Below are 12,068 nucleotides of genomic sequence, written 5' to 3'. Positions count from 1 at the left end.
CAAGACCACATTTTACCAGCTTCTTTACAAGAATATCATGGGGCACCTTGTCAAATGCCTTGCTGAAATCAAGGTAGGCTACATCCACTGCGTTCCCTTCATCTACCAGGCTTGCAATTCTCTCAAAAAACGAGATCAGGTTAGTCTGACATGACTTATTTTTCAGAAATCCATACTGACTATTGGTGATCACAGCATTCCTTTCTAGGTGCTCACAGACTGTTTGCTTGATGATCTGCTCCAGAATCTTCCCTGGTATTGATGTCAGACTGACTGGGCGGTAATTATTTGGGTCCTCTCTTTTCCCCTTTTTGAAAATGTTCTAATATTCCTGGTAAGGGCCCTTTGAATCCCTCCTAAAAGAACAAAGACACCACAGTCTTATTCATAAGTAACAAAAACTAGTTTTACTTACCATCAGGCAGAGCAGAGTGTGATCCCTGAAGGCAGGCTTAAGGCTTAAAGTTACCAACAGGTTTACATCCATGTGCTTACCAGGAAAATACTCTTCAGCTTACAATCTCAATCCTTTGCAATCCTTCAAAAATACGCTACGTTGGGGCCCATAACCCTTTGTGGGAATGTTGAGGGTGGCAGGAGAGGATATATTGATGTATACTGATATCTTTCCTAACTTGCGCTAGCAGAGTGCGTTTCTTTCCCTTCTCTGACTGCAGACCTTCCTGGGCAGACACAGAGTCATCTGAGGGCTCTCGTGCCCAGATGCTCAGATGCAGGGAGTTCATGCGCAACCCCTTAATGGTCGAGATGGTGAGGAAGCCCAGATCCCACACATGTCCCAGCAACGAAGAGGCGGTGTGGGTGGTCCTGCACCCAGCAGAGCATCAGCCCCCACTGAGAGAGGGGCACCCCCGGCACCCCCCTGCTCTGGCACAGGCACCCTTGGAACCCAGCTGGCTGCTGTGGCAATAAACAAGGCTTCTGTTGCCATGGCAATGCTCCCTCCTTCCCTCCCACCCTGCGGCCAATGGGATGAGGGTTCCCTGGCTACAGCTGGCCTGGTCTGGCCTGCCCTGTGAGAAGCCCAGCCCAGGTAGGAGAGCTGCAAAGCCCGGCCACCAAGCGGCAGTCCTGCTCCCCACCCACCCAGCTCCCCCCGCTATGGATGACCAGCCTGTCTTGACGCACCCTGTGCCCACCCCCTTGGCAGGGGATCATCTTTGGGACGGTCCTTTCACAGCCCTTGTATCTGCTTAGCAGGGCTTAGCCTGACTCAGTCCCCATGAGGTCGGCTTCCTCCGCTACAGACCCTCCGTAGGGCAGAGAGGGCCCTTCGGAAGCTCTGGGTGGCTGTGGCCCAAGAGTGGCCTTCTCTGTGGTGGCTCCTAATCTGTAACTCCCTCCCCAGAGAGGCGTGTCTGGCACCTTCATTATAAGACGCACCTCCTGACCCTGCCCTTTGCCACTTGTCGTGTATTTTTAGGACTCAGCTCATTTCCACAAATTTAGCTCGTTTTAATATTGTGTCTCAGACCTGGGGCCTTGGGGTGAATTGTGGGTAAATAATATTCATAATCACAATAGGCAGTGTGGTGTAGTGGTTAGGGCTTGACCAGGACCTGGGAGAGCAAGATTCAAATCCTCCCTCAGCCTTGCAGATCCCTGGGCAACCTTGGGCCAGGCACTCTGTCTCAGCCTGTCCCACCTCTCAGGGTTGCTGTGGATGAGAGAGAGGGGAGGAGAACCATGCCCACCACCTTGACTCCTTGGAGAAAAGGTGGGGTATAAAAGAAATAGATTCAATAAATAAGAATAGTTCAGTGGCAGAGCGCATCCTATGTTAAACTATGGAACTCCCGCCAGGAGGAGGCAGTGATGACCACAAACTTGAATGTCTTTGAAAGAGGATTAGGCAAAACCACAGAGGATTGGGGGGGGCTATCAATGGCTACTAGCCAAGAGGGCAATGCTCTACTCCAGAGGCTTTCAACCTTTCTGAGTCCACGGCTCACTTGACCAACTACATTTTTCCCTGCGGCTCCCCTGTGGGGCTCAGGAGCCCAGTTAGCCCCCCCCCTTGCCTGCAGAGCTGGCAGCCCCTCACCCCTTTTCCAAACACTTGTGGAGTGTTCCCTCAGCCTCCTCTCCTCTCTCCTCTCCTTGGAGTCCTCTGGGCAGCCGCTGCTGCTGCCCCATGTCTCTGAGCTGCCCTCCTGCCCCAAAGAGAGGGGCCTCCCAGAGCCACCATTCGCCTGTGGGGCTTAGAGCCAGGGCTGCTGCAATAAACAGCTGTGCAAGCCTTGGGGAGGCAGAGACGCAAGAGGGCACCAGAGGAGGGAGGGAAGAAGTCCAGAGGCCAGTGTTGCCCATGGCACCCCTGACCACCATTCAGGGCACCTCAGGGTGCCACGGCACGCTGGTTGAAGACCACTGCTCCATGCAGTTGGAGACAGCAGTTCTCCTGGAAACCACAGGAGGAGAGCGCTGCTTGCAAGCTTCCCATTGGGCAGCCACTGAAAGAACAAGGTGCTGGACTGGAAGGGGCTACTGGCCTCATCGTGCAGGCTCTTCTCATGTTCTGATCCTGCTGTGCATGGCAGAAGGTCCCAGGGTTGGACCTCAGCACCTCCAGCTAAAATGGCCTTCCGTACTGAGGCTGGGAAAGACCACTGACCCTGCTCTTGCCATTAGAGAGTGAGGAGGGCTGCTTCCAGTCAGAGCCAAGGAGGCCCAGCTAAGTGGCCAAGGGGTGGGCTCCAGGCAAGGCCTCCCCTCCCTGGGCTCACACATCCAGACTGTGTCCGCCTCTGCCCTGGCAACGTCTTCTCCCTGCCTTTTTTGGCCAGTCTCCAGCTGCTCCTTCCTTCCTGTTTGGTCTCCAGGACCATTGCCTAGTGACGCACAATGCCACCCCCCTTCCCTTCCCTTCCCTTCCCCGGCTGCCCCCTGGGAGTCCAGGTCAGCCCAGCCCCTGCACTGCTCTCACGGGCCCTGTTTGCATCCCAGAAGAGCCAAGATGGAAGAGGAGCCCATTGAAGACGTGCCCATGGGGCCCTCGGAGGAAGAGCAAGAGCAGGGGGGTCAGAGGACCTCCTCCACCGCCCTGGAGGTGGAAGAGGAGATCATCCTGCCGGCTTCCACTTCCTTAGATGACGAAGACGAGGAAACCATCTTGCCCGTGTCCACATCCCTGGAAGGGGAAGATGGTGGCAAGGAGACGTCGCTCCCGCCTTCGGAGTGGGAGACCTCCGAGTCGCTGGTCCCGCAGGAGCAGAGCCCCAGCAACGACGGGTCTTCTTCCCAGCCTCTGGAGAGCTCAGAGCCCTCTTCTTCCTTGGCCTCCTCACCTTCCTCGTCGCCCGTTTCCTGGAGGAGGCAGAAGGAGAACCAGCTGCAACCCCTGCGGGAGGTGGAGGACACTGAGGAGGCCACGGCGGAGCTCAGCAGCATCCTTCCCCCGAGGAGCCTGGAGAAGAAGGCCAAGAAGAAGGGCGCCATGGTCAAGAAGGGAGCTCTGAGTAGGTGGCGCGGGATCTGACCCACAGGGCAGGGGGCTTCTTGGGAGGACTTTGGGTTGGCTGTGCCCGGGAGGAGGGGGTGAGGGTTCTAGGGGAGCAACATGTGGCACCTGGAAGCTCTGCAGGACAGGGATTCACAGCATCATAGAACTGGAGAATGGGAAGGGATCCCCAAAGGGCATCTAGTCCAGCCCCCTGCAATGAAGGAATCTCAGCTGGATCATACATGACAGATGGTCACCCAGTCTCTGCTTGGCGCTTAAAAACCGCCAAGGAAAGGGAGTCTACCACCTCCTGAGGGAGACCGATCCACTGTTGAACAGCTTTTACTGCCAGAATTCTACTGTGTTACCATCTTCCTTAAGGGATGCGGGTGGCGCTGTGGGTTAAACCACAGAGCCTAGGACTTGCCGATTAGAAGGTCAGCGGTTCAAATCCCCACAACAGAGTGAGCTCCCGTTGCCCGGTCCCTCCTCCTGCCAACCTAGCAGTTTGAAAGCACGTCAAAGTGCAAGTAGATAAATAGGTACCGCTCCAGCAGGAAGGTAAACGGCGTTTCCGTGAGTTTCTCTGGTTCGCCAGAAGCGGCTTAGGCCTGCTGGCCACATGACCCGGAAGCTGGACACTGGCTCCCTCGGCCAATAAAGTGAGATGAGCGCCGCAACCCCAGAGTTGGCCACGACTGGACCAGGGGTCCCTTTACCTTTACCATCTTCCTTAGTGAGTCAGGCAAACTGCCGTTCCAAATAATGCTTTTTGAGGGGGGGCAGGGGGTGAGTTTGTGGAACCAAAGCAGCGGGGCCATCAAAAAAGTTTGGGAAGCACTGATTTAAATCATTCCTATTTAGCCTTTCTGAAGTGAACTGAGCAGATCACGAAGCACCAACTCTTGTTGGGCTGGGCTTACGAGTTTATGAGTAAATGGCAACCAGTCCCTCGGAAGCCATTCCTCTCCTAATGCTGCTGGGCCGGATCCCGTCTCTCTTGCCAGACTACACAGCGAGGCCTGTGGTGCCGGCTGAGAAGGCAGAGCTGATATCGGTGGCCAAAGCGATGCACCGGGAGAACTTTGGCAAGAACGTCAAGGAGCTCTTCCACCTGGAGAAAGAGGCAGCCCTGAAGTCCATCGAGACAGGTGGGCGGAGCCTGCAGGCCAGGCAGATGTTCCAACCTGTAACGTGTGCGTGAGTATGCACAGGCACATGTGCAAAGTTCCGCTTTTAGGCAAAGAAAACCCAAGGCCCGCGTGCAGGAGGGGACCCCTTGCCTTGGCAGCAGCACATGTGGAAAGCATCTCAGCATCAATGCCAATTGCAAACTGAACATGAGGGAGCAGGATGGGACACGGGTGGCGCTGGGGTCTAAACCACTGAGCCTCTTGGGCTTGCCGATCAGAAGGTCGGTGGTTCGAATCCCCACAACGGGGTGAGCTCCCGTCGCTCTGTATCAGCTTCTGCCAACCTAGCAGTTCAAAAGCACACCAGTGCAAGTAGATAAATAGGTACCGCTGTGGCAGGAAGGTAGACAGCATTTCCATGCACTCTGGCTTCCATCATGGTGTCAGAAGCAGTTTATTCTCACTGGCCACACGACCCAGAAAGCGGTCCGTGGACAAACGCCGGCTCCCTTGGCCTGAAAAGCGAGACGAGCGCTGCAACGCCATAGTCGCCTTTGACTGGACTTAACCATCCAGGAGTCCTTTACCTTTTGCCTTTATGAGGCAGCAGTGTGACACAGCTGCAAGTGCAATTTCAGGCTGCATTGATACAACCGTAGTCTCCAAATCAGGAGAAGAATTAGTTCCATTTTATTCTGAGCTAGTCAGGCCTCACCTGAAGTCCTCTGAGCGGTTCTGGAACAGCTTAAGAGGTGGAGGGCTCCAGGGGAATGGAGAGCTAGTCCTGTGCGGACAGGTCAGAGGAACTGGGTGTGCTGAGCCTGGAGAAGAGAAAGAGAGGGGGCGACAGGAGTAGTCTTCTTCTTCTCCTCCTCCTCCTTCTCCCAAGGCCTGACAGGATCTCCCAGCCAGAAGGGGCTGCTGTGGCTGGTTCTCTGCTGCCTGCGAGGGCAAACGAGGCACCCATTTGCCAGTGGAGCCAGCGGGCTTTCGCATCACGGGAGTTCCTTGAGCAGAGGCTAAATGCCCACCTGCTGGCGATTCCCACAAGATCCCCTCCGTCCTGACTCTCTGAGTCCCTCTTGCTGCTCAAGGATGAGCTAGGACTACAGACGGCCTCCCCAAACTCCACTTCCGAGGGTTTCTGGCGGGACCATTTCTGCCACTGGATGTACTCGAAGCCCAGCATTTGGGGGCTGAAGAACCCTCTTTTCTCTCTCCCCAGGTAAGACACGAGAGGACCATAGATGCCAGCTACGCTGTGCCAGCAGGGGCAGGCCCCCATGAGGAGATGCCAGGCCCCCCACAGGGTTTCTGCCACCCCCAAACCATACTGGCTGAGGAGGTAATCCCCATTCCCAGCAGTGGGGTTATGAACAGGGGAAGCAGCTGGATCCTGGCCCCATCTGTTGGCCCACCTGGCACAGCAGGATCCGCTGTGGCTCTTCAGGGTCTTGGGCAGAGAGAGAGGGGCTTTCCCCAGCCTCCCACCCCAAATCCAGTGGGGTGGAGGGGGCAGGGGCAGACCCCGTGAGCTGTGCTCTGGCCCTAGCTATGGACCTTCCCTTCAAAGCTTCCTCAGACAAGCAGCACCCCCACACCCAAAGTCTGTTTCAGCGTAGAAGGGCACAGCTTGGCATGGGATGCCCCTCTGTCTCCCGGCCCAGAAGCTGTTCGGCAGTCTGAACGGCGGCAGCAGCAGCCCTTGCCCTCTCCCACGGGGTCAGGATTATGCCAAGGAGGCGTTTGGGCTCTCTAGAGGAAGGTTGCAGGAGTAGATGGGGCCTTTTCTGCTCTTACAATATGCCTTTAAAGCACATTCAGAGAGCGACTGTCGTTTACCCGTCAGCCGCTACAGTCCTTCCCACAGGGGTTAGGCTCAGCCTGGTAGAGGCAGCGCCTGGTGGTCTGGAGCAGCCAAGCCCAGAGCTCAGATATCAGGGAAGGAATGGGGGGAAAGCTCCTCACCTGTGCCAGTTTGGCCCAGGCAGTGGGGGGGCTCAGCTCCCCTGCCTCCCGTCTGCCTGAAAAGCCGCCTCTCCCACAGGCCTCTATATCGGCTGGCGCTGCCCAGAGTACCTGTGGGACTGTTTCCGCGTGGGCGACGAGTCCAAGTGTTTCTGCGGGCATCTGCTGAAGCAGCACCAGGTCTATGTAGGTAAGTCATGGGGGGGGGAGGTAAGGAGCTGGCAGTCAAGTCGTTGGTCCTGTCTGAGAGAGGGACCTGCGGGCATCGGAACCAAGGGCAATTCTGAGCCCTGCAGTAGAAGTGGCAGGCCCCCCCCCCATTGGTTTGCCCACAGCCCTTGATGTGCAGGTCTCCTGCTTCCGCCCATGGAGGTTCCACTTAGCTCTCAGGGCAGTTCCTGCTTGATGTGCCCTCTGTCAATGTGCCCAATGCTAATGATGGCCCTCAGGTGACAAATGCAGTCATCATCTCACAAAGAAACGCTCAGTGGCTCGCTCAGTTTTCAATTCTTGGATCCCCAGAATCAGCGGCGGAGGAAGCTGCTCAGGCACCTGGGGTGGGGCGCCCAGGGGTGGGGCAAGCCCCCCATAGGAGTGGGGCACACTGCGGGGCCTCTGGAGTCCGCCTGCCTCCTCCCACTCAGCTGCCCTACAACTGGGGGGGAGGCAGCAGGCAGACCGTTTGGGCAGTGCAGAGTGGTGGCTTAGGTGCGCTGTGGGCTCCATGGTGAGTGCCGCCTGGCATTTTGTCACCCCCCCCCCTCCAGTAGTGACACCTGGGGCGGACCGCCCCCCTGCCCCCTTCCTTCGCCCCTGCCCAGAATGAGAAGGGACTGGGGAGGCCATGCAGACTGACCCCACCCCCAAACTCACAACTGTGCATAGCTGTCAACGTTTCCTTTTTTAAAGGGAAATTCCCTTATTCCGAATAGGATTCCTCGTAAGAAAAGGGAAAAGTTGACAGCTATGCAACTGTGCCGTGTTTCATCTACAGTGTAGAAAGCTGGCACACCTAGGGCATGCCCGGGGCAGGCTCTGCTGCGGCAAATCTTGCACAGTGATGGCACAGGAGATATGGGGCACGTTCAGCTCCACAGGGTGGGACACCTGTCTCTTGCCACAACTCGTCTCTGAGCGGCTCCTGCCTTTGCTTTCAATGCCCCCCAAGGACTTCCCCAGCCCCTCCCTGGGCTCCTTCAGTCCCCGTAGCTCCTCCTGACCAGCTCACTGCCGCTCCTTTCTCCAGACAGGCGGGCGACCGTGTCCTGCACCCTGCAGGGGTGCAAATGCCAAGCCTTCATGTTCATCCCCTCCCGCCCAGAGGAGGTGGGCGAATTCTGGCTGCGGAGGAGAACTGGCTTCGACCCAGCGGCCTGGCGGGCCAAATGCCGCTGCAAGCACACCCACGAGGAGCACACGCCCAGTGGAGCCCGGGGCTGCGGTGCCCGAGGTGGGTGTGGGGTCCCTGGGGTGCAAGGAAGGGCAGAGGGTGCCAGGCATGAAGGCCTGCCCACTTCAGTGGGTAGGACAAGATGACCCTGGGGGCCCCTTCCAATTCTACAGTTCTGTGATTCAGGTAGTGGGTGGGATGAGCCGTTCTGTGAGGGGGGGGGGGCAAGTGGGTTGCACCACGCCAGCGAATCTTCATTTTTCTCTGTGCCTAAGCCCATATCCTTGAGGGTCTCTTGGCTGCTCCTGTAAGAAATAGGATTTCAGGAGAATCAGAACCTGAATGTCCATTTGTTCCCATTCAGATTTAAAGAGCAGTTTTCACAGAGAAAGGGCTGGGGCAAAAAGAAAAGGGCACTCAGACACAGTACTTTAAATTGTAGACGTGTGCCTAGAAAGTGTGGGGCAAAAGCTTAGTGTGAGCCCCCTGGTTTTACGGAAATCCCTTGTCGCCCTACACTCTGAACAGCCCTTGTTCTTGCTGTGGGGGACACAGTTCATAAACCCTTGAAATGACCCCCCCCAAGCGGCCTCTTTGGGGTCTTCCCATGAGCCCAGGAGAGTTGAGAGGGGCACACAGCCCGGCCTCACATGGTGTCCTGCCCCCACCCCAGACAGGACTCCAGACCCTCCAAGTCTCCCTATTTTCCAGGGACATCCCTGACTTAGAGAAGCCGTCCCGGTTTCTGATTTGATCCCGGAACGTCCCCCTTTCCCTTAGGATGTCCCTATTTTGATCAGAGAAATGTTGGAGGGTATGGAGTTATGTGACCCTGAGCCGCCGGAAGGCATTTTAAAAATGCTTAATGTTTTTATATATGTTGGAAGCTGCCTAGAGTGGCTGGGGAAACCCAGTAAGATGTGTGGGGTTTAAAGAGTAAAATTATCGTGATGGAATGGGATTGTCCCTATTTTCACTGGAGAAATGTTGGAGGGTATGGGACCCGAGGAGGGCCAGTTCACACATTTCAGCCTGCTAGCCCTCTCTGTATTACAGAGACCCAGCAGATCCTCCCATGCCTGGAAATGGGTGGCCCAAGGGGGCCTCTTCCCCCACTTTCTTCACAACAGCCCTGCAAGGTTGGTTCCTGCCTTCTTTCAAGCTGCTTAACGTGATATTCAGGGCTGTGTGGGACCCTCTCCCTGGGCCAGAGATGCCCCCCACACCCCAGACTGGCATCCCACCCCCCAAGCACTGATGCCCCGCTCTCTTTCCGCCCTCTAGGCTGCTCCTGCCTGGCTTTCACCTCCAACTTCTTGTGTGCTGCCTGCGACCGGCGCTGGGAGGAGCACGAGACTTTCTTTGAGTCGGAGGAGACGCGGCGGAAGGGGGGCCGGCCGTGCGGTACGGGCAGGAGGGGAGCAAGGGAGGGGGCACTGTGGGGGCCACATTTTCCCCAGCCTATCCTTCTGGTGCCCACAACTGAAGCTAGTCAGTTTCCCATCCTTCCACCCCAATTCCATGGGGCTCTGCTCCAGCGGAAGCTCGTGAAGCACCGAGGGCAGCCCCACAGAGAGCGCATTGCAGTAGCCTGGCCTTGAGGTTGCAAAGGCAAAGATCAGGGGTCAGTAGACTTTTTCAGCAGGGGGCCGGTCCACTGTCCCCCAGATTTTTGTCGGGGGCTGGACTATGTTTTGAATGAATTCCTATGCCCCACAAATAACCCAGAGATGCATTTTAAATAAAACGACACATTCTACACATATAAAAACACGCTGATTCCTGGACCGTCCGCAGGCCAGATTTAGAAGGTGGTGGGGCTGAATCTGGCCCCTGGGACTTTTTTTGCCTACCCATGGCATAGATTAGCACACTCTGCCGCTCTCTTTCCTTGGATATGTTACTCCAGTAAGCCAAGCCAGACCTGTGTGCTCTGAATTTACCTTCTGAAATTGTGGAGGTCACCCTAACTTTTCACGAAACTGCTGCCAGCCTTGCCATGGTGCCTCTGAACTCTGCGTATTAGCTGGGATTCTTGCATTGCAGGGGGCTGGGCTGGATGACCCTTTGGGGTCCCAATTGTATGAACAAAGTAGCATCCTCATTTTCATCCCTGCAGTTACCCTCATGTTCAAATTCAGATTCTACAACCACCTGGGAATTTTTCCACTCAATATTCTGGTTTCGCAGCCTCCGCGATCCTTCCTGGAGAGCCAGCCTTTGGGTGCTGTGTCCTCCTGGCTTCCCGGGGCCCTTCCTCCTGCCCCCTGCCAGGCTCCGTCCCACACCTGCCTCTCTCTCCCCCAGGAGAAGCCTATCTGCCTTTTGCCGAGATGCCCGACCTGCGCGATGCCGTCCTGACGGGGCACTCCGAGGACAGCTCTGCCTACCAAGCCCTGCAGGGCCAAGCCTTCCCGGCCCTGCCTGCCCCCTCTGGCTCACGCGCTCTGCCTCTTCCCCCCTCAGGGCCCCGGAGGATAGTGGAGAAGGACCACAAGAAGGCCTGAGGGTGGCCGGCGGACGGGACCCCCCCCCACAGCGAGAGGCAATAAAGAGAGGCTGCTCTAGCCGGCCGCGTCTGGGCGTCTCTTCCGGGCCCCTGGGGGGTGGGGGAGGGCTCTGCGGGGAATCCAGGGCCAGAGGGGGCTTTGGGGCAGGAGAGGGGGCAGGATGGGGTTCCTCCACGCATGACCAGGATAGTCCTGTTCTCACAGGGGCCAAATACTCCAAAGAACCCAGGGATCTGGACAGACTGCCTCTGGCCCTGGAAGTTCTGTAGAAGTTCTGAGAAGAGCTTGGCCACAGCGTCCTGTTCTCACAGCCAGGTGCCACGAGGGGAAACCCTCCAGCTGCAACTCTCCTGTGGCTTCCAGAAACTGGGATTCAGAAGCAGCAACGCCTCCAGCCACAGAGCACAGCCATTGTGTCTAGCAGCCTTCAATAGCCCTCCACTCCATCAGTTTCCCATTTCCAAGTTGGTGGCCAGCATGGCCTCCTGTGGCTGGGAGTTCCACAGATTAATGATGTCCTGAGGACTTCCTTTGCACAATGAGGCTCCCACAGTAGCTGCCTCACAGGAAGAATGGGCAGCTTTTTCTGAACCAGCTACCAGCTGGGGCTTCCGTGGCAGCCTTGGAGAGGGGTCAGCTGGCAGGGGGGGCTAGGGCAGGGCCCCAAAGAATGAGCCAGGGAGTGCCACCCTCCAGGCCAATGGGGGGGCCCAGTGCCTTTTTTTCTAGAAAAAAGCTGAAGCTGTTACAGGAAGGGCTTGTTCTGGCCCTGGCCCCAGCCTCCCCATTTGCCTTGCAGGGGACTGCACTCGCTGACCCTCGGGGTCCCTTCCCATTTTGAGATTCCTCCTGCCAGTCCTCGTATTACCCGGGGCTCCAGCCCCACTGGCGTTGGTGACTTGGGCGCCTCCAGCCGCTGCTGCGCCCGCCCTGCCCCAACCCTTGTGAGCGCTGTCAGCGATGTGTCCAGGGCACACTCAGCCAGCAGCAGAACTTGCTGCATAGCAGGGGGAAAACATCACTTGCCACACTGCCCATGCTCACATTCCCCAAGGAGGAGTGGGACGTGTGCTCTGGCCAGTCCGGGGGGGGGGCAGTGGCCTGGTCCCAGCAAGGCTTTCCCCATGACACAGCTCCCCATGCGGCTGAGTGTCGGTGGGGGGAGGGGCTGCCAGTACTGTGCGCTGCAGAAAAAAAAGCACTGGGTGGGCCTTTCCCCCACCTTTCTCACTAGCTGCTACGGATGCGGGTGGCGCTGTGGGTTAACCCACAGAGGCTCTTGGGTCTGCAGATCAGAAGGTCAGCAGTTCAAATCCCCACGACGGGGTGAGCTCCCGTTGCTCGGTCCCTGCTCCTGCCAACCTGGCAGTTCGAAGGCACGTAAAAGTGCAAGTAGATAAATAGGTACCGCTCCGGCGGGAAGGTAAACGGCGTTTCTGTGCGCTGCTCTGGTTCGCCAGAAGCGGCTTAGTCCTGCTGGCCACATGACCCGGAAGCTGTACGCCGGCTCCCTCTGCCAATAAAGCGTGAAGAGCGCCGCTACCCCAGAGTTGGCCACGACTGGACCTGATGGTCAGGGGTCCCTTGACCTTTAGGAGCACAAT

At 57.2% G+C, this 12,068-nt stretch overlaps 1 protein-coding gene across 6 annotated transcripts; it reads left to right on the top strand.

The window, feature by feature from the left end:
- The first annotated feature begins 987 nt into the window (after positions 1-987).
- On the top strand, positions 988-10,521 carry FAM221B (family with sequence similarity 221 member B). 6 transcript variants are annotated; one of them, XM_082242100.1, is made up of 7 exons: positions 988-1,054; positions 2,968-3,479; positions 4,471-4,614; positions 6,644-6,754; positions 7,815-8,014; positions 9,239-9,358; positions 10,421-10,521. In XM_082242100.1, the coding sequence occupies exons 2-7, from the start codon at positions 2,978-2,980 to the stop codon at positions 10,433-10,435; spliced, it is 1,092 nt and encodes a 363-aa protein (XP_082098226.1). In that variant the 5' UTR covers positions 988-1,054; positions 2,968-2,977; the 3' UTR covers positions 10,436-10,521. The 6 variants fall into 6 exon arrangements, with proteins under 6 accessions (XP_082098226.1, XP_082098224.1, XP_082098225.1 ...); XM_082242098.1 differs by having other exon boundaries at positions 10,262-10,521; XM_082242099.1 differs by having other exon boundaries at positions 7,811-8,014.
- Positions 10,522-12,068: the final 1,547 nt, after the last annotated feature.

Source organism: Podarcis vaucheri (assembly GCF_965113315.1).
Source record: "Podarcis vaucheri genome assembly, chromosome: 11".
NCBI classification, from domain to species: domain Eukaryota; kingdom Metazoa; phylum Chordata; class Lepidosauria; order Squamata; family Lacertidae; genus Podarcis; species Podarcis vaucheri.
This window is presented reverse-complemented; position numbering and strand designations above follow the sequence as displayed.

Coding starts and splice junctions, on each gene's coding strand:
- FAM221B (XM_082242096.1), top strand. CDS start 2,978: ATGGAAGAGGAGCCCATTGAAGACGTGCCCATGGGGCCCTCGGAGGAA. Junction 3,480..4,470: donor GGTCAAGAAGGGAGCTCTGA/GTAGGTGGCGCG, acceptor CTCTCTTGCCAG/ACTACACAGCGAGGCCTGTG. Junction 6,755..7,810: donor GCAGCACCAGGTCTATGTAG/GTAAGTCATGGG, acceptor TCCTTTCTCCAG/ACAGGCGGGCGACCGTGTCC.